At 37.0% G+C, this 22,377-nt stretch overlaps 1 protein-coding gene across 1 annotated transcript in view; it reads left to right on the top strand.

The window, feature by feature from the left end:
- Nucleotides 1–17,998, top strand: part of LOC139147455 (DENN domain-containing protein 11-like) — a 44,944-nt gene extending 26,946 nt beyond the window's left edge. Inside the window, exons 3-8 of the mRNA XM_070718561.1 lie at nt 1,155–1,313; nt 4,622–4,793; nt 5,233–5,371; nt 12,306–12,434; nt 13,081–13,300; nt 14,397–17,998. Coding sequence (XP_070574662.1) covers nt 1,155–1,313; nt 4,622–4,793; nt 5,233–5,371; nt 12,306–12,434; nt 13,081–13,300; nt 14,397–14,595 — 1,018 coding nt within the window. The 3' untranslated portion in view covers nt 14,596–17,998. The remainder of the gene's footprint in view (nt 1–1,154; nt 1,314–4,621; nt 4,794–5,232; nt 5,372–12,305; nt 12,435–13,080; nt 13,301–14,396) is intronic.
- The last annotated feature ends 4,379 nt before the right edge of the window (nt 17,999–22,377 follow it).

The raw sequence follows: 22,377 nt of genomic DNA, 5'->3' as shown, positions 1-22,377 counted from the left end.
TTTCTGTAGAATTTGAGTGAAATCCCTGTTTTACCAACAGTGTTACATAGTATCTCAATCCATGGTATTCTGTATAACTTATAAATCCCGGAAGTTGTAGATTCTTTATGTAGATAGCTGATAACAGATACTGAATGTGGTGACATTTAAAACATCACATTCTTCTGGATAATCTCTGCTGACCGATTTCACTGATTTTTACATGCTGTTATCTTGCAGCAATTCACTATCTGTGAGCTTTGCCTTTGATATACCGGTATGCTCACAGAAGAGTCTCAGTACTCAGCACAGACAGAACAGAAACAGTTAATTTTCATCAGATATCCTCTTGGGGATAAACAATGCTAGGAAAGTCTGTTATCATTTCACTGCCCACATACTTCTCATCAGTGGCAATATTATGAAAGCTCCTTCTGAGCCCACTGATAATCACTGTCTTGTGAAATCGTCTTCATTAATGGGTCTCCAACATAGATGTGTCATGATCAGTCTTGAGGAGTAGTAGTCATAGTCATCGTAGAAAACTCTCCTCCCCATCACTACCATCTTTGTCATCATCATCATCATCATCATCATCATCATTATCATCGTCATCATCATCCCTGTTGAATAATCATCATTATCATCATTACTTTTAATTTAATAATTTCCATATACTCCACATCATCACCTACCGCTATCTTCCTCACCCGAGTGATACATACGTCAGTAACATTACCTCTAGACTTTATCATCGCATTTTGCAGCAGTGTGTACATTTCACCACAATTCACATTGATCTCAACTTAACCTTTTCTCAGAGTGAATAAAGCAAACACACCTACATGAATTGACTGTGTACAGTAGCTGTTATCAACCATGGGAGATCTGTACAAACAAAAAAACAGTGTTCACTGTCTGACTTCTAAAATTCTGAACTGTTTGAGTCAATGTAGGAATTCATAGAATTTTCTTGAGTCAGCCCTGTACCAATAGAGGTGTATGTAAAATTTTCTCAATCAGAAGAGAACTCACGCATGAAATTGTCTGAGATTGCACGCTGAGACAGACAGAGTTTTTCTTTCTCTCAATAAATCAAGCGACTTCATAATAACAATTTCTGAAGCAGTCGTTCAATTCTCAGTGACTTTTCCACTCTCTTTGTTTACCAACAGATATTTTAGAAAAGGAAATTTCTTTGGTCTTGCCTGTTTTGAAAATATGCGCGTAGACAACATTGTGGAGAGGGGAGCGCGGATGAAATCGGTCGGTATCCTAGCAACCTCTTACACGTTACTCTATAGACATATGCAGTTCCTTGAATCACAAGTCAGGTAAGTTCATGCTTCTCTACCCTATTACCCCTCTGTGAAGTGGAATAGTCTCCCACCCTCCATGTAAAATGGTTTCCACTTACATTGTCAACCAAGTCAATATTGTGATGCTGTTCTTTGTTGTCCCATAGAATGGTAAATATGTTGCTAGTGTACAGCTTGCTCAGAAGGTTATATCTGATTGGTCGATTTTCACTATTCTCGGCAACTTAAGGAGTCTGTCGTGTATAATTCAATGATAACGATAAGATTCAGCCAACCAATTGGATAACAGCTTCTGAGATGCTGCACATTAGCCCTAAAAATGTGATGCAAACATGAGCCCATCATGTTGTCTTTGAGGAAGCAAGAAAGTGAGCAGAAATGGGTTTTACAGTAGCAATGTGCCCAGTGGCTAGTGTTTCTGTTGATTACATGTGATCACAGGCACAATGTGCAAGGCATCCCCTGAACGAGCCAGGAGAATCTGTCTTCCTTTTTAATCCCTGCAAATACCTAGCCGTCTAATGGTTCCCTGTGAGGAATTAGTTTAACCAGCAAATCAATAAAATGCCGTAGCACCTGTCAGACTCTCACTCCGGCATTGTTTTGCCCGGAGAACTGACTGGCGCTGAATCAGAGAAATGAATTGAGTCATTCCTAGAGGGAATTCAATGCATTATTGCCTGAAAATGCCAAAGAGTTTATTGATAATGGTATAGATAGAAAATTTCAAAAGAAATTTGAACAATTGTAGACGCCTGCATTTGCTAGAGTTTGTGAATTCAATATGTACATGTACTTGTTCACGACTTGATAGTTCTATGGTGTGAAACTTGATTATTTCTGATACAGGTGTTTCTCACTTGATATTTACAACCTGAAGGAAAATGTGTCTCTGTCATTGAGGTGCACATGACCAGTGAGTAAATAACAACTCAGGCGGAAATTCAAGTTCACCAGAAGTATACAGTAATGCCATGCAAAGATTAGCATGGAAGGTTCTCATGAAATTGACTGCAAGCTGTGAAGGTTACAGCTGCATCTGTGACAGCGCGGTTAAATATGACTTTTGCATGAAATGAATTGAGTTATTCTTAAAATATGCGTCATTGGGGAGGAAGATTGAATCCATGAATACAACATCTGAGTCGACGGGAAATTGCTTGCAAGGAAAGGTCAAATCTGGGTCACTGTCTGCTGAAAACAGCCAGAAATGCGAAGGCTGTTATCAATTTCACCTTTTCATCGCAAGGATTTTCACTAATCAACTGTTGTCAGCAATGTCACTAGACTTTACCACAGTGATAAAGGTGTGAAGGACTAACAGGGGCAGTGGCTGGAACTTTTGATAATATTTTCATCAGTCTTGTTCCACATAACAAGTTTAGTATTTATCTCCCAAAGTATGTTGAATTGCAAAATAGTAGCCATGCCATCACAACACTTGGAGTACAATATGCAATGTTATTGTTGACAAATCTCGTCTAATTCTGTGTACAATTCTATTTTCAAAAATAACAATATTGGACTTTTACTCAAATACAGGCTGTCTTGATACATTGAACACAAAGCATTGTGACATGATTTCAGCAGGACAAAAAAGGCTGTATTTTCAAACAGAAGTAAATTATAGAAAATACATGAAAAATGACTGTAGATCAGCCTTTACATTTTTTTGTTTGCAAGACTTAACAAGACTGTAATGCTCACATAGAACAATTTTACAAATCAACATTATCCTAGAGGGTGTATAGGGGCTAGTTAAAGTTGTTTCAAAAAGGTGTTTGAGAAAACTATATTTTCATAATCAAGATTGGCCAACTTTCCTTCAGTTATGCCATTTTATTCAGACATCTAACAAACTCATTACTTTCTCTTCCCACTTTGTCACCCTTCAGGGGCATCGTCTATTGTGATAATCTATTAACTCATCAGTTTTTCTCATTAAAGTGATTATTGCTTGGTCAGTTGAATTGAAATTGACAGGCTAGATGACATGTGTACCTCATATCGTTAAATTTCATTAAGCCTTCTGAGTGTTTGTAGAAAATGTGTATTTCATGGCATGGTTTCAGTACATATCCTGTTCGAGTGCTCTAGTTAGCAGTGAAACATGACTTGTCGGCAAAGCTGTCACACACAGGAAACAGATTTCATTTATCATGTAGTCTGTCAGTCTCTAAAAGCAGAAATTGATTTGATCAGGTATTAAAAGGAAAAGGACATGATGCAACGGATGATGTCAGAACTGGACCGAGTGAAATACCGGTAGACCGCGTCAACATGACATGGGTGGTTAGTTTAGCGTCTGGATGGAAGTGATGGTATATGACTAACATACTAGGTCTGGCTTGGTTTCTTGATGTCAGTCAATCTTGTCCATGAAATCATGCTCCAAGACATGAAAGCTGTTGAAGCAGAGAATTGACAATCAGTCAGGGGGATGAAATGAATGAGAGTGGCTACATGTACAGGGGGTATGCACTGACAGGATATTGATGTATCAGGTGTACAATTTCAATCTGATTTAATATCTTGAAAAGAAATACTGGCAGGCATGTCCGTATCAGTGCTTTGAAAATAAATTATTGAAGATAAGATTGTTTGGGCTATCTGGTATATGTGTGTTATACCATGCTTCACGAATCAATCTCAAGGTTTAAAGTTTCAATAAATTTGATAACCTTGTACATTGTAAGGTCAAATCACTCTCATGTACACACACCTTTCCTGTACAATTATCTCCACACAAATATTTCAATTCTTCCTCACCCAAGTTAAACCTGGAAGTACATTTGCTGGCTCAACATTTATAAGTTTGAGATGACCTTTGCAAGAGTGCCTTAGTACTAACATGACTTAACTGTTTTATCTAAGGGCAATACGTGTTTATTTAGTATATCACAGGGTAATATATAAAGTATAGATCCCAGTACAACATTTTTTTAACATCCAAGGGCAGTATTTATGGTACATGTATATCCATGGGCATGATTTGGGCAATATACCGGGGTAGTACCGGGGCAATAGTGGTCACATAAGATGTGAAACTTAATCCAGCAGAGTGAAAATGATTATAGACAGAATCCCAGTTCAGAGTTTTCATCTTGCAATGCAGAAAATGTCAAAGAAATTGATTATTACTTAGATCGCATCCATTACTGGTTACTATGGCAATCAATTTCATCATAAAGCTGAAATGAGAATTCAGAACTGATGCCAGAACTGATGTAATCTTTTCAGATCCGAAGCTTTTTACAGATACATAATGACATTTCATCAGTGAACATTACATATCAGCTGTTTTGGGGCTTTTTTTCTTCCAGACACCAGTTAGAAATACCGGGCAGGTACACACAGCTGAAAGCTTTCTATGAGGACAGGAAAGGTTCTCTGCCAAGTTCACTCAACACAGACCCTTCTAGCAACTCATCACCCGTGATTAACACCCCGGCAACCACGCCGGGCATCGATGAACTTCCTGTGCCAGACATGAAAGTAAGTGGTGCAAAACAGAAAAAAATGCCATCATCAATTTAGATAACACCTGTTGTACCTTTGACCAATTATTTTCTATTTATGGTGTCTTTATTAGAAGAAAGCTGAACTGATCGATCAACTTGCATTATTGCGGTGTGGAAAACCATGAAACAAAAAAGAAACGAAATATGACAACAAGACTGTGGGATTCTTATTTGAAAAGGAGCGTGTTGCCAGTCATCCCAAATAGGTTATTAATAATTGAAACAAAATGAGACTGTTTAGCACTTAAAACTGCAAAGACGTCACAATTCAATGAGAACGGTAAAAAACAGCATGTTGTAATGAATGGCAAGATACCAGTGTACGTATTATAAAGTGTTCATGATAGCATTTACAGATGCCTTATCAATGTCAAAGCACTCCACAGAAAATTATTTTCTTTACTGCATTACAGATCACCCACCCGGCAGGTTGCTTTTCACAATTCATCAAATTCTTCGGAGAGCAGATCTTTGTCTTGTGGAAATATATACTCCTTCAGAAGAGGATACTCTTCTTCTCGCCGCCTCCCATGGGGGTGGTGTGCTACAGAGGTAAGAGCCATGGGCTAGCTGAGATATTTCCAGGAGGGGGTGTCAGTGAATAGAGTAAGGGCTGAATCAGACATTGATAATGCTATCATAACCCTCCAGCTAACAAGATTGATCAGTTAAAATCATGTATTGAAGGTAAACATGTCTTCTATGATAGAACTGTTACTATGATAAAAAAAATCATTGCTCTCACGTTTCATGGCATTCAGAAAGCTTTCGATTAAATTGGAGCTTCAGGGGATGAAAGCAGACGATGCTACAACATTTTGAAATCCTGTCTGTTACTTTCTCTTGATACATAAGTTTGAAAGACATTTAATAGACAAATTTCATCCTGTGTACTTTGTATATCATTTTGTGTCATGTCTGACAAGTGTGAATTTACAACTCCGCCATGGCATTCATGTATATAGTAAAATTCTCATAGAACCAGTTAAATGTTAAACTTGATCAATTCCTCTGCTAAATCACCATTTCTACTCTTGCTGATTTTCAAGATTTATTTTTTTAGAACACCTATAATAAAAAAGCTACAAATAGCATGTGTAGTGACTGATCAGTAAACATGCTCTAACTTGTCGCTTCAGTGCGCACAAACATATTGGATGCATTTGTCCTAAACAGGATACCTTCATTAATATAGCATCCATATTTCTTAAATCTGTCCGGGAAATATTCCAAATTGGCAAAACAAAGATGGAAATATGCTTTCCACATGCCAAGAAAATGTGAGGAACAAAAATTTTATCCCCATGTCTAAGAATTTATTTCCTGCATCTGCAGTCAGTATTCACACAAACACAGTGGTTGTTTTTGACTGGTTTGGTCATGAAAGAAAATTTTATTTCATGAACATAGCCAATATTCAGTGTGACAGCAAAATTCAACAATGCTGTGGATCTGTGTGCATTAATTTTAAGTGAGAAGACAGTCTAACAGTCTGAACAGATATGACATTGATTTGTATGTTAATATTATTCATAAGAAAGGTGATTTTTTTGGGTTAGATCCGTCGCAGAAAATTTGCAATTCAAATGTATTGATATTGACAGAATAACAATCAGATCAAGGTGGAGGAACTGTGGCTAGAATCACTGGTTTAAACTTTTTAGGTTTCAATGATCCAAATTCCATAGTACACTCAGTGTGACAGTTTTCGGACGACCTCAGTTTTCGGACATTTAGTGACATGCTGTTAGTTACACTCACTTTGCTCCGTATCGATAGCGTTTTACAGGTCATGTGACCTCATATTAAGTCAGGTGAGACTGTTGTCCCGTTTTCGATAGTTTTTTTGGTAGAAGCTATTGAGTTCGCTACGAGCGGCGGTCACAAATTGTCGTCTGATACCGCGTCAGTGATACTGTCAACATACTGCCGTCAGGTCAAAGTAACTGAAATTTTGACTAAAGTCCTGATTTAGCATTGAATTTTGAATGTGGGGGAAATAATGATTTTGAAAATATTCTTTCCATTGTTCGCTACGATTGCGTGTAGGCCTAGTTTTAACGAAAACTGCGCAGTTGTTTCTAGAAAAAAAAGTACATTTAATGAACGTAAGAAGTGTACAAGTTTTCGGACAGACAATATTTAGCATGTGTAAACGTAATAAGTGACTTAGGCCTACTGCATAAAAACTTGACAGGTAAATAATTCCATACGATGAAATATAGGCCTACTCGCTATTTTTATTAAATAATGCCTGTGCGATTTTAATACAAACGAAATATGCAATGGAAACAATTATAAGTAATACTAACTGAACAAACTTAGCGAAGTTAGCCACACCGTACGATACAAGGTGCCGAAAGCAACACACACGGAGACAGCCCGTGTCCGATATCGAAGCGCTATACACGTCGAAATATAGTTGAGTCGTCCATGGATTAAACATAACTAATTATCATGAAATATTCTTATATACAGTTTTCTAAACACATCGAAATTAAAAATCGGTGGTTTGAAGTTTCAAATTATCAATACTTAGCTCCTAATCACATTCCAAACACGACGTCCGATTTCTGGGATTGCAGTCCGATTACTACGCCATCGACATGGGGTCAAAACTTTGGCAACTTTGACCCCGAAATATCACTCCCGTCGTGTCAACTGAGTTTGAGGATAACCACAATAAAGTTTCGAAAGGTATGGTAATAAGATTTCGTATTGCTGGTCATTTACGAAACGACTTTGGGCGAAATTTACTACCCTGTCCGAAAACTGTCACACTGAGTGTACCGGTACATATTTTTTAAACTGAATGGATAAAGCTTACTGTGCAGTTTATGTCTCGGCATGTGCAATCAGAATGATCCAAAATATTTATTCAAGGAAGCACATTACGTTTATCATGAATAGTTGACATCACAGAGATTCAAAATTCAGAAATTAAGACTCCCTTTAATGAACGTGACAAGACATGCAGGTGGCCCCCTTACAATTGTAGACTCTCCCGGTACAGTAATTGTCGTATAGATTATCTAATTACATATTACTCCGTTCTCATGAATATTATTGAATGTTCCTCTGTCATCTTGACCATAATTGATTGCAGTTGTCATGGTCAATTTAAGAGACAGTGCAAATAGCGTTCACTGATGTAAGTGAGTGCAATATGTCCCTGGGTGGGGACACCGTACAGCCTCATAACAGTGAAGGAGCTTATCACATGAAAGTCAATGCCGTAACGGATCTTGAAAATCTCCTTGTCAGGTGACTGACATAAACGCCTGAATGTGCAGCACCATTGGCATTCAAGGCGACTCAAGAAACGTGTCCCCTTTTGTTGCACCTGTCATCTGTGTTTCTAAATTTAGAATCAGAAGCTGGGGCTGTTTTTGTCAGAGTGAATTTTTCACCGGCGTGACGGTTTCATCACCAATGACTGATATCGCAATTTCATCCATGGTTTTCAGATTAGTATTAATAGAAATTTCCTTACTTTTTTAATTTTCATATCCTATGACTGTCCCCAATTACACCACATTACCATTTTATTTCGTATCAATCTGTACATATAGTCATTGTACCAATTACGATTCAAACATAATATACAATAGTGACCCAATCTGCTATCTCCAAAGTGTTTGCTTTAGTATCTTCAGATATCATGTATTTTTTTGAATACAGGTCATTGTTGCTGTGAAATAATCCAAGTAAATTAGTTAGACATAAATTTCATAAAGTAGAGACCAAATGTCCGTCACGTGTGAAGCTGCCTGGAAAGCAGTACGTGCCAGCAATGAAGTTTTTCTGATCTTCGCTTTTGTCAATCCACAATATCCAGTATTTAATTGGCAGAGAGCGAACTCATATAATGTCTGGTCAGTTTATGTGAAGAAATACCATCCCATTCTATGTCATATCATGGAAATTATGATGCAGCTAGAAGTTTGTTGAGTTAGAGAATGGATGTAACTGTAATAATCACATCCCATCTTTCTAAGCCAATTTGATATGTGCATGAGAAACTCAAGAAAGTCCAATTCAAGAAAATTGTACAGGGATGGTACAAATAAATTTCTTGCATAAGTTGTATTTTCAAAGAGTTAAGTAACAGAACTTGCCGGTTAACCTTTGCATTTACATTTACCATGTTCAAGGTTGTAACCACAGTCCTTCCACATTGAATTTTCCATGGAAATTGCTTCTTTTGAAAATGAAAAGCAAAGTCTTGCACATAGTACAAAATTAAAATTGAGGGCAATCCCTGAGTAAAACTATTATTTAATATTCATCAGTACATCTATGACAGCCAGCATTTACAAACTTCAGTTTATTTGGCACACCTGCCAAATACAGGAATTTGCAAATGTGACCTGAAAGGCACTGATGCAATGAAATATTACCTGAGTTATTTTCATATTTTATACCATAGGTATATTGTAACTATTAATACCGTGCAATATGTGATGAGGCAATGTAGCATGCCCATTAGAATCTAAATTCTTTCAGTTTATGCAATTTGATCTTGTCTGCCCAATTGCCCGTGGGTATAGATGAAAAGAAGTAGGCCATTAAAAACCCCACTTATGAATTCAAATACAATCATAAACATTGTTTTGACTGATGAATCATAAGTCTGATCAGTAAAGTGACCAGGATCTCTGGAATGCAGGTGAAGCAGTTATGCCTAGCTTTGTTTGTATTTTCTAGTATTATTATTGAGTGTGTAAACTGGAGCGTGTTTCTACTCCCAAAATTACATTGAAATGCCAAGTGTTCAACTTGTCGACACAGCATATATGTGTGTGCAATTTGAATCTGGACTAAAATACAGTAGTCAAAAAAATGTCAGAAATTCCGAATTTCCAATATTTTTTTTTACTACTGTACTGTATTGTAGTCCAGACATTTTGTGAATGATAACATTGCCCGGTGTATGCAATGCATCTTGTTGTCAAGGCAAACACTATGAAGGTCAATATACTTTTTGGAAAGCATATTTAAGAAAATTTGTTTGTCTTACAGAACAAAGATAATGTACATATCATAAAACATAGTAGGTAGTTTCCCTTCAAGTGTGTCTCAGTACTCAAATACAGTGTAGGATGCAATACGCTCAGTGTAGTACGTAAACCTTCTGGTTATAATCTAATTTCCCAGCGTACATATTTGAGATAGTCTTACTAGAACTGCAAGCTCACACAGTGAGCATGATGCCAAGAATTTGTTCACTGACTAGTGATAAATCATAACAATAGTAACAAGTCATCGTTGATGACACAGTCCCCACTTGTTAATCAGTATTTTGATTACAGGTCCTCAAAGAGGATAGAGTCCTCTTCATTAGGTCTGTGATAAAAATACTTTTGAATGAATTCGCTTGATACATGTCTGAGTTATGGTTCAGGACATGAAAAAAATCGTAACAAAATGGTCGCACAGCGGCCATATTGGATCGCATCACAAAACAAATTGATGTGCATAGCTATGACATTGGTCGATGTCCTTGTACCAACTTTGAATAAAATTGGTCAAAACATGCGGATATGCCTGAGAAATGGCTCTGTACATGAAAAAATCGTAATAAAATGGCCGCCTGGCGGCCATATTGGATCATATCACAAAACAGATTGACGTGCATATGTATGACATAGGTCAATGTCCTTGTACCAACTTTGAATAAAATCGGTTGAGATATGCCTGAGTTATGGCTCTGTACATGAAAAAATCGTAATAAAATGGCCGCCTGGCGGCCATATTGGATCGTATCACAAAACAAATTGACATGCATATCTATGACATTGGACAATGTCCTTGTACCAACTCTGAATAAAATCGGTCGAAACATGCCTGAGTAATGGCTCTGTACATAAAAAAATCGTAATAAAATGGCCGCCTGGCGGCCATATTGAATCGTATCACAAAACAAATTGACATGCATATCTATGATATTGGTCAATGTCCTTGTACCAACTCTGAATAAAATCGGTCAAAACATGCCTGAGTAATGGCTCTGTACATGAAAAAATCGTAATAAAATGGCCGCCTGGCAGCCATATTGGATCGTATCACAAAACAAATTGACGTGCATCTGTATGACATTGGTCAATGTCCTTGTACCAACTTTGAATAAAATCGGTTGGAACATGCCTGAGTTATGGCTCTGTACATGAAAAAATCGTAATAAAATGGCCGCCTGGCGGCCATATTTGATCGTATCACAAAACAAATTGACGTGCATCTGTATGCCATATGAAGTAATCCTTGTATCAAGTTTGAATGAAATCGCTCCAGGCATCTCAGAGATATCTGCGTGAACGGACGCACGCACGCACGCACGCACGCACGAACATGACCAAACCTATAAGTCCCCCCGGACGGTGTCCGTGGGGACTAATAAAATACTCCACATTCTAGACAGTACACTAAAATAGGTACTCTTATCATCCTGTTCAATTCTGAACGGATTTGAGTTGAGAAGAAAGTTGCTGCCACAACTGGCAAACAGTAAATTTATATGATATACCGTAGACTCAGTATCTTTTGCCAATCACTTGAGGTGGAAATGGGCTGAAGGCTGTGTATTGATTCTGTTATCCCATGACCCTCATCTCTTATAATATTATGAGATGGCCTGTAGCTTTATGATGAAAAAGAATAAAGTTTCCTTTCTCACATGTAAACCATGGTATCAAAGAGAGTAAAGTAGATGGATTTGACGACACATCCTGTGTTTCAACTTTCACATTTAACAATCTTTTTCATGAATAAATTTTCTGACTTGTCAATCTTATGATGTCTAGACATACAGATACCTTCAATTCCAACAAGTTTAAATAATTAAAAAGGGACACCCTGTACCTGAATTGATTGAAGTCAACATGTTATGGAAAGAGATATGTGAGTGACCGTTTTTGTGACTCCGTGACTTGACTAGATTTAGTTTTATCTTTCAGGTTGACTTCATGCCGTATTATGCAATTTTTATTGCATGGTTTCTCTGATTCTCAGCAGAATCATGAAATTACTTACAAACACAGTCTGAGTCAATAGCTCCCAGAGAGTCTGGTGACGGGTCGGGTAAATATCAACGGTGAAAAGGGGGCTATACCATATTCTCAGACTGGTAAAATGCCTGTATTTTGGCAAACAGCACACCCGCCATTATGTGTGTGCAGGGAAATCACTTCCCCAACCGCTTATTACCTGACATGTATGTGTGAAGGATACAGGATACAAGCAGCAAATCAGCCTAAACCCTATCACCACAGTAGTTTGGCCGAAACCTGCTGTTATCAATGGTGATTGTGGACCTGTTTACTGGGAATCAGGGGTGAATAGGTTAAGGGACCTACATGTACATGTACCTTTATACTGACATTCATCATTCTGATGATGAATGAAATAAAATGTAAATAGTTTAGTCCTACGGTACTTTGATATTATATTTCCTTTTCTCTCATAATCAAACTCTTTGCTGTCATTTCAGTGTACTGTGCATGTCTACTCGGCCAACACAATGTGATGATTCAGCCGTCGGGTAAAGACATCAAACCACACTTCTACGTCAACATTGCAGACATCGAAAATCTTCAAACAGAGCTAGCCTACGTAGCATGTAAGTTGCTGTTTTGAACAATTGTTACCATGGTACCTTGTGGTGATGTGTTGATACAATAAGTTATGCAAACTCAGTGTGAAAATGAATGTTGAAATGTTAGACTGTAACAGCACTGTTATCGTTTGATGAAATCAAAGGTAGCAAAAGTTAGAATGTATGTCATATTCTATCACCATCAAATTGTCCCCCACTACATTTCTGAGACACACGTGACCATTTTAACAATTTTTTTGCCAAAATGCAAGCACTTGACAATCTGCACAAGTCATCCTATGCACTCACTTTCTGTAAATTCTCCTTGCAATGACGTAGAAAGACACAACAGAAGAACCTGAAATGATTGTTATTTGTTCATGGTAGCTTAGATCCATACTTGATTGAAATAACATCTTTGTATGGCAGATAAGCCAACGTCATTACTCACTCACGTAGAAGAAATCATTACCCCCAACTGAATTGACTTTCTCGTATATCATACTCATAATCATTCATATAAGCTGAGTCTCTTTAGAATGGTACAGTCACTTGTCCCGTTGATTTCCACTCCAGTATTGTTGCTGGGCTGAAAAGATGCTTTTGACGGATTCAATGACTATGCAAGTCTAACACAGTAATTGAAAGTTGTGTGTTCACATTTGCACAGGTACGACAGAGAAGATCTTTGAGGAGAAGAAGGACTTGTATGATGTGTACGTGGACAACCAGAACGTGACGACGCAGTATCAAAATTTACAAGAAATGCTTAAGGTGAATGCGGCGGACAGGGACAAAATGAACAAGCTGAACACGCAGCGTTCCGCACAGCAGTTCAATATGGAAGAGCTTGGGGATGATAGCTTGGACGATGATCACGTTTTCACGACGTAAGTTATTCCAAAATTATATTCTGAAAATTTGAGATGGAAATCTAGCCTGCTTCTTGCAATAGTATAATCTTCCAAAATCATCGGTTGCATGTTCCAAATTTTCTATTCACAACTCCACATCCAATTATTTCTGTTTACAGACAATTACACTATCCACAGGCCATTAAGCGCTCCTACAATGAGTCAGTGCAACAACAAGGTTTGACCTTAGGCAATCAAAATTTAGTACCCATCTCACTTTGATTGAATTATCATGTAATCCTCCTTGTGCGACCGTATGGGAGTTCTTGTCCCAAAACAGGAAGATTAGATGCATGTTCATGTGGACTGTTTTGATTAGCTCATAGACAGTCGAGAAACAGGGATGGGAAGCTGTGGTATTTCCTTTCAACGATTTATGCTGGAATAAATTACGTTGGATTTGCATACCCATTGATAAACAAATCTAATTACCATCCAACTGTCACACAATCTCGCAAAACATGCTTGCAGGCTTTACATTCAGTGTGTCCTAAACACACCTTTTCTGTAGCAGAGAATGATCCCATTCAGAAGGAATGCAATGTTTCTTTGTCGCATCTAGGAATAAATCAATCTTTAGGATAATGGAATCCAACTTCAATCGGAAAGAAACTTTATGCTGAAAATAAGTTCAATGAAGTTTTCACTGCAAACTACCAGATGTCGAGCAGCAGCTATCACCCAGCTGATAATTATGCAAAAATTGATTCGCACGTTTTAATTATTCCAAACTAGATATCTCGTCACTTCTTCACAGTTCTTTTGTTCTTTGCGGTAGCTTCCCATCCTCTTTCTCGACTGTCTATGATTAGCTCAATTATTTTCAACTAAGGTGAAACTATTTGCATATATTGGCTGACTTGAACAATGAACATCTCATTTGCATCATGAATGTATATTTCACCTGATATCAACTTCTGTGAAGTGAAATTTTTGAAATCTGTTCAAATGGTTGTGTTGGACTGAAAACTTACACATAATCAAGTAATGAGCCATACCAAAATAAGTATGCTTTTCAATGAAATTCATGGGGTTTCTTATCCTTGTTTGACCCTTGTTCCCTCTGTTTCAGATTTTTCCTTGAACAAAACAACCGCCTTTTCCAGACCCTGTATGACGTCTCGCTTTCACAGGACAAGTCCCTCACATCAGATCACATGAAAGGCATGGGTCTAGATCCCCTCGGTGACAGACAGTTCATCATGGACCTTGTTGAACTCTACGGCATTGACGTGGTGCTTATGGTTGACAATCCTTGCTGTCCGGTTTAAACCGGTTTGATCCAGTCCGGACCGATTCAGACCCCCCTAGATCCTGCCACTAAACTCTGCATGATTTGCATCACACTATGTGCAACTAATTTGTAAACTATTTTAACATGTTTTGAACATAACAAACAAGAGAAAGTTTCAAGTTTTTATCACATATTCAGAAGTTATTGTACTACATGTCTTTACTTGTCAGAAAATGTCCTGTTTTTCTTTTTTTTCAGTTTTAACTATATTTCTTTTCTTCCTTGACACATCGGCTGAATTGTCTAGGATGTGATTGGTGCTATGTGAAAATTTCTTTCTTCTGTCAGTTACAGGTATTTGTAAGTCTGAGCTGAACAAAGACATTTCTAAGTAAGGTGTATATTTTCTTTACAGTCAAAAGTCAAAGGTTTGCCAATGCAAAGTTGGTTATTTTTGAATGTATTTTGATCTGTAGAAAAATCTTTTATGTTAGATTTATGGATAACTCCCTCCCCCTCCTTCCTATACAATTTGTAGATTGTTAAGATCCCAAGTTGAAAATATTCATGACATTCCTGGTAATTTTTCATCCCTGAACGAATGCGTTCATAACCTCGTAATGAATACTTTCTCCATACTACCCTGTTTCATAATTGGAGGAAAGTTGTTGAATGGAAATTAACGCACAATTATGGTGATTAAGGAAACAATAGGAAAAACAAAATTCCTGTGCATACCTTCCTAACCCTGTCCTACTTGTCCACTTGTAGTTTGAGCCAACCAAACTAGACATTTGTGATAAAAGATACTTTAAGTCACCTTATCTGCATATTTGCTTACTCAAAAAAAAAAATGCGTATGCTGGTGTAAAAACCTTGCAAAAGTCAACTTTGCGTTGAATAAAAAAGCGAAAATGGTCATGGATTGTAGGGAAGTCAGAGTGACACACAGGCTGTGCAGAATCTGTTCAAAAGTTTTGATATCACTACCTTGCATTTCAATATGTGTGCCAATGTTTTAAGCTGTACTTGTATGATACTGGTAGGTTTATTGTAGGCCACCTGTGATTGGTCAAAAGAATATTGACAGGCAGCCAAGACGTAGTCTGTAACATCTGAAACACTGTCTGCAGGGATTCGCTTTACTGTGGTACATTTTCAGAATCTCAGGAGCGCTTGTGAGAGGTCAAGTTTCATTTTTATGCAAATTTTTTTCCGCTACAAATAGTCTGATTGTAGTCTTTCCAAATGATTTCTTGCCATGTGTAACATGCAGGCCACTCAACACTTAGTTCAAAACCCAATACAGATGAAAATTCTTCATTTTCAAAAACACTGAACATGTCACTCTCACTTGAAAATTTAATGCAAAAATTATCTGTTTATCGTGCCCCCCATCAGGGATGTTCGCCTTTAGAAAAGGGTATAGATGATAGAGTGGTTCTCTTAAAGACCAAAGGTCATAGTTCAGGGGACAGTATGTTCCTGTGGTTGAAAGTATGAACGTATATGATTTTATAGTACAACTATAATTATGATATGTGCAGATCCTTGTTGCCAATCAAAAAGTATATTTTTTCAACTCTCATACAATTAATGATGAGAGAAATTACTGAGTACTTACTCTAGAATGAAATTTGTTAACTTCAAATAGGCGGAAACACTGGTGGTTGAAAAATGGCTAGATAGATTAATTTTACTTTTCAAAATAATGAAATTTATTTATAAGAGGCAGCAATCTCTTGATTCTAAAACTGTCAGTTTTTCCCTACATCATTTCTAGTCATTTCATGTGACAAAAAGTATAACACGTTTATCATTGAAGACATCACATGATTGTCAAGTTTAATGAAAAGTACTTTGTATCACAAATTCCTAATCACTTTATTTGATCAAAGTTTAAATTGATCCACGACTGTTGCGGTGTGTCAGTACCTCAACTTTTAGGCCCTCATTTCTGTGCTTACAAGTCCACCATTGCAGAGGAAAACAATAGGGTTATTTCTGTATAGTTGAGTGAAACAATAACATTTTTTCTGGTTTATTCTGATCAAAATTGTCTTTAAGCTATTGTAAAGTGGTTACAAATCTGGGATTTTGATTGTTGTTTTTAGTTGACTTTGTATTTTTTGTTTACAAAATGCAAGTAAGCCAGTTGTGAAAGATTTCAATTTTCATTTCTGACACCCAGGTACACTCATTTATACAACCCCACTGTGATAAAAAACATTAGAGCTAAGAACCAAATTTTGATACATAATGAGATGAACAAGAGTATTCAAAACATTGTTGTTTGGACAACCACATCTTTTAGGAGATATCTCAATAGAGTTGGACACTGGCAATGTCCACTTTCATACTGATCATAAATTTGCAAATTTGTTCTTTTGTGTTGGTCAGCATTTGAAAAATATTGCAGCCACTTCATTGTTCTGGCTCTTCTTGTGTTTTGAATGTGTGCTGTCAATAACGTGTGCTCGCTTGAAATTTGAAAATTTTGTGTCTTCCATTGTTTTGTGCTACTGGTACTGCAAAGCCAACTTTTCTAATCCAAGATTTGTTTTTACCTATTGTGTTCCTTGGTGACGGTGGACCTTAGTACAGGGAAATAGGGTTGGAGGAGATGAAGGCAGAAAGGTATTGCAGGGAAGCATAATAGGGTTCAAATGTCTTAAGAGTAATGGGTAATTTGATAAAAGAGTTTTGACATGTCATTCCATTCAGTTATGTCTGCAGATAGACTCTCCTAAGCAATGTGTGCTTCTCTTGCCCATGTCTAAATAAGCTAAAGTGAAGCCCGGCTGGTTTTACTCTGCCTTAGCATCAGGCCAGGCTTTGCCGGACTTTTGAGGTCTACCAGAGTGGGGCATGGATCAGAAGTTATGTTACAAACCAGGCACTAGGAGAAAAGTCTAGTCTGTAGAGTGACATATTGATTGTATGTGGAAAAGAAATCTTTGCCAGTGTTTATAAAGTGACACAACTTAGAACTTTTTCCACAGGGAAAATAGTATGAGAAACAATAGTCCAATCAGGCCAAGATTTTGGCAACACTAGTGTAAATAAACAGAACTGCATTTTATTTTAGAAGATGAGTTTTAATGTTTGTCAAAAAAGTACAATCACTGGTGTTGAGATTCACTGGAAAATTGACATAGAAATTTTCAGTGTTGTGTATTTTTAGTGTTTTTGTTATCTTGCCAAAATTTATGTAAAATTTAAGAAATTTAAAAAGGGTCATTTATTTTTTTGTGGTCAAGAGGACAGTAGCTGATATGATGAGAGGAATATGCAAACTCTGATAAAAATTGTGATCATTGGGAAGGGAAAGTCTCTTCTGATAAAGAAATGAAACTTCCCAACAGGGTACACTGTAATAGTGAAAGTGTAGAAGTTCACAATCACTGGTAAAATAGGAAAAAAATTATGGGAGATTTTGGAAGAAAAGAAGGAAAAAAGTTACTGTTCTTTGCTATACTAGGCATTGCCTGGAGTCTAGACTTGGTTCAAGTCTGTGATTTGTGAATGTTTGAGTGGAGTGAACGCAATGATTTGTATTCTGCTTTCATGTGAAACGCGCGTGAGTGGACGCGATGAGTAGGGTGAACGCGATGAGTGGAGTGAACGCTATGCAGCGGAGTTTCACCCGGAATCACAAGAATCCGGCAGAAACTAACTCACTACTGCGCAGACTCAAACTCGACGCATTCAATAGCTGGGAAAACCTGGCGTGAGCTGCCAAATTCCGGATAGGTTTGTACGAAATAGGAGAGACACAAGAGAAACTATTATAAATGATTTTATTTTTTTTAATTCACCGACTTGAACCAAGTCTACATGGAGTCCTATTTTTAAAAAAAGATACGGTTTTTTCACATTTTCTTTTGTAATGGTTTTATTGTCATCTAATAGATACAAACACTAAGTACAAACACTAAGGGACGCCATTGTGAATTGTAAGAATTGATTTCTAATGATTTGCATGATATTTTATGTCCACCTCTTTACATTTCAAGAATTGTCTGATGGAGAAAAATCCTGTTTTTCTCTCTCTGCTTATCTCTTCTCAAATAGAAATCCGTACATATATTTGAAAAATAATTCACAATTGAATCACTGAAATTTGTCATTCCAGTACTGTGTGGACAGACTTCTTGTGGGTTGCAAAGGTTAGGGGAGTTGTACCGTATACAGATAATGAACTGCCTGTTAATGGCTGCAGTTGACAGAATTCCACTCGTTTCGTTTTATCACTTTGAATTCATTCATATTTATATTTATTAAAGGCTGTTCCTGTCTATTTTACCTCAGTGAAAGGATTGCTGCTATGTAGTTATGTCATCAGCTCATCAAATCTACGAGTCCATTTGAAAAGAGATTGAAGTCACCATTGATTCTTGTAAAGGCAAACTCTATTCAAATATGAACACAACATATCAACTCAATGATGACACCATCTGAGCGCGCTCAGTTCAACCAGATTTCTTGCTTCAGCACTTTTGTGTTTGTCAAAGGGAGTTGAAATCTTCCAGGTGTATTTGATGATAATTTTTTTTTTCTGTGAACCATTATCTAACATGGAAACTTTGGTAGATTTTGAGGACCACAAAACTGTGATACGAATTTAACAGGAATTCTTTTACAATGTTTTTTGAACAGTGTAGATTGGTAAATCAGACATTGTATCCACCTACACGCCAATAATGGTGTTAAAACAGACTTTTTCTGCTCTTGAATGGTACAATGACTGTCCAGTGTAGTATTCAACATGCCTTTATTTGAACATACATATATATTTCCTTTTTTTGGCTGGCAGGAAGACTTCAAATTTTCTGTATTTCTGACAAGATGGCCAACATTTTTGTATGTATGCATAGTGCGTCGATATACTAGCTGTACATTTATAACCCTGAGACAATGGCTATGAGTATGTTAGTCTCCATAGGTACCCTCCTTAACCCTTGAGAGTAATCATGTAGTATTTTTGAATTCCTACGAGACTTTGGGACACTGCAGTGTACAAGTGAAAGGTACAAATGCAGTGACACTCCTGGAATCCTAAAGCCTCTAATTTGCTTAAAGGAGCATCAGCTGCAACTTTTATTTTCACATTCATGTCATTTTTTGTGACACACATCACTGTAGTCTAATCTAGCTGGGTGACGAGTTACGTTTGTTCCTTACGGGGCATCTATTCACAAAATGTCTGCGTGTCATTGTCAAGACATCTTTACCCCTACACCCCCATTTTCCTGTGTATAGGTCCAATTTTGTCATTAAAAACAATGGAATTGGGCTGAATCATGGTGGTGAAGGGGTTAGGGAACAATAGGAAACTTTGGAAATATTTTCATTATTTTGTCCTGGAAGACAAGTTTCTTCTTCATCTTCCCACAGTGTGTTGAAATACAGAGTATTTGCCTTGCAAACACTACGCATTGAGTACAATATAAAGTGTTAGTGTGGACGGATGAATTCTAGTCTTGACTAGAATTCAGCTTTTAACAATAACATCGGACGTTAAACTCATACAGGCTGTGTTAATAGGTGGAATACTAGGTATTTTGACATGATTTTGGCAGAAGAACAAGAACCTGTAATATAAAAACAGAACAAAAATAATGGAAGATACGTCAAAGATTTCAGCTAATCGAGCCCTAAGGTCTGGACCTTTAATTGCTTGTCAAGATACCAATGCATACTATAAATAGACATACCGGTACTACAATCACATTTGGATTTTGACACAATTTTGGCAGGACTAAAAACTAATATAGAAATGAAAATAATGGAAAAATACTGTACATCAAAGATTACAGCTGACGGAGCCCGAAGGTCTGAATCTTTAATTGGTTCTCAAGATACATGTACCAAATACACACTAAAGGCAGACTTCGGTTAGATTCTTATTTCTTGATATTTTAAAACCCTTTGAGGTATGGAACTTAAAAAAGATAGAATATTGGGAAAAATAACAGTTGCAGCTGTTGTTCTGATAAGTCTGTAAATACAAACATTATTATCTACACTATGTGCAATTTTTTTGTGAGGCCATCCCATTGGCTTTCATTTTGGAATGTGTATATGTATATATATATAAAATTGATTGTGTGTCTGTTACCATGGTAACATGTAAACATGAAACAAGATGTGATGCAAATAAAGTAATCAGTATTGAAATATCACGACAGTGTGTGGGGAGTGAATGTTTTAATCCAATTGTAAAGAACACCACCAATTATATCTGACAGTTACAAGCAGATGTTGCTTTATCGGTAATATGCAAATCAGCATGACAAGACAGTTTAGATGACTCCCATGCACACAGCATGTGAACTTTCAGTTTCTCTCTGATTTGTACACATGGACATCAAAGCCAAAACTACTTCTCTTTTGCTTGTTCCTTTGTAGTTTTACATTTAAATTATCACAATACTGGATATTAATTAAATTAATGTTGATAAAATTTGACTGGCAATGAACATACTAAAGTGCAAATTGCCAATAAAATTTTTTTTGTGATTACTAAACGTTTTGCTTTCAAAGTAAAGTTATCAGCGACTCAGGTAGTCCTACATACTCTATTTAATATATACAAGTAAATTTCCTTTCTTATGGCCATTCAAAAATCTTTCTTTTTTTTGACAACACAGGAACAGCCAGGATTTTCTAATTTGCAACAAAATATTTCATTAAGATTTATTCAAAATTTGCTAATTTCAATCTCCTCTAGCAGAAATGATAATTTATTCATGTTCATAAGATACTTTGCTAAACAATACTAGTAACATCTATATGTTGGCCAATTTAACCTTTATCCAGCCAGGCCCATCACTTCCCCATTCTACTAATTTAGCAGTTTTAGCCAAGACCTAACGATATGTGCATTTTCACCTACTTTGCATGGTAGTAAAAATATTACAAGTATGATTCAAGGTTGTCTTTCACATGTTTGATAGTTTCTCTGTTGTGGATGGAGACTGGTATAAGACCAGGCGAAAGAGTTTGCTTACATGTGGGACTATTATTGAGCAGGCGTTTATCACATACTAGTCATTAACCATCTTACCGTAGGAGCTGTGGATCAAGACACTAGGCTGATATGACGTTATTCCAGCTTACACAATGACAGATTTCACCATCTACTTTTCTCACAAGCCCTTATTTCAACAAAGTATGACCATAGACAGTAGATAAACACATTTCTCTACTGTCTATGGTATGACTTGGTGAAATTCTATGCATTCAATTTTTAAACAACATTACTCTTCCTCGATTTACCCAACCAACCCCACCCTATTCTTTACCATTATGAGAGCGCCCTCTATCAACATCCATGGAAATTCGTGCACACTATGAGTGCAGGTGCAAAATGCAACTGTTCAACACTGAGGGCTGTGGGGAACTGGCTAGATATAGTACACAAAGAAATTTAACCTTTACTTCTGATGCAGTTTTGGCATTTTGATATCAAAGTTTGATGAAATTTTGAACCTTACAACAGATTCAATTGTCTTGATTAACACAGACTGCACTCGGGGGCTTTTTTCAAACCGACCATAACCCGGGGCCCATAAACAGCCAAGGAAAATACCACTGAAAATTTGAGCCAAGATGGCATTATCCTGCCAAGAGCATCTGTGGGAAAACTGATCCAAGGGTCATAGTCATAGTTCCTCATCATTACTTAGAACATAATTGAAACTATATTTTCCAGGACTTTGTTTCAACATGTCAGGAACTGTGACTCTTACATCATGGATCAGTTGCTCCCAAGATGCAATGCTCTAGTTATTATCACCACATCTCGGCTTGCAGA

Source organism: Ptychodera flava, chromosome 13 (genome assembly GCF_041260155.1).
Source record: "Ptychodera flava strain L36383 chromosome 13, AS_Pfla_20210202, whole genome shotgun sequence".
In the NCBI taxonomy this organism is placed as follows: Eukaryota; Metazoa; Hemichordata; class Enteropneusta; family Ptychoderidae; genus Ptychodera; species Ptychodera flava.
Note: the sequence above shows the minus strand (reverse complement) of the source record. Positions and strands in the feature narration are given on the sequence as shown.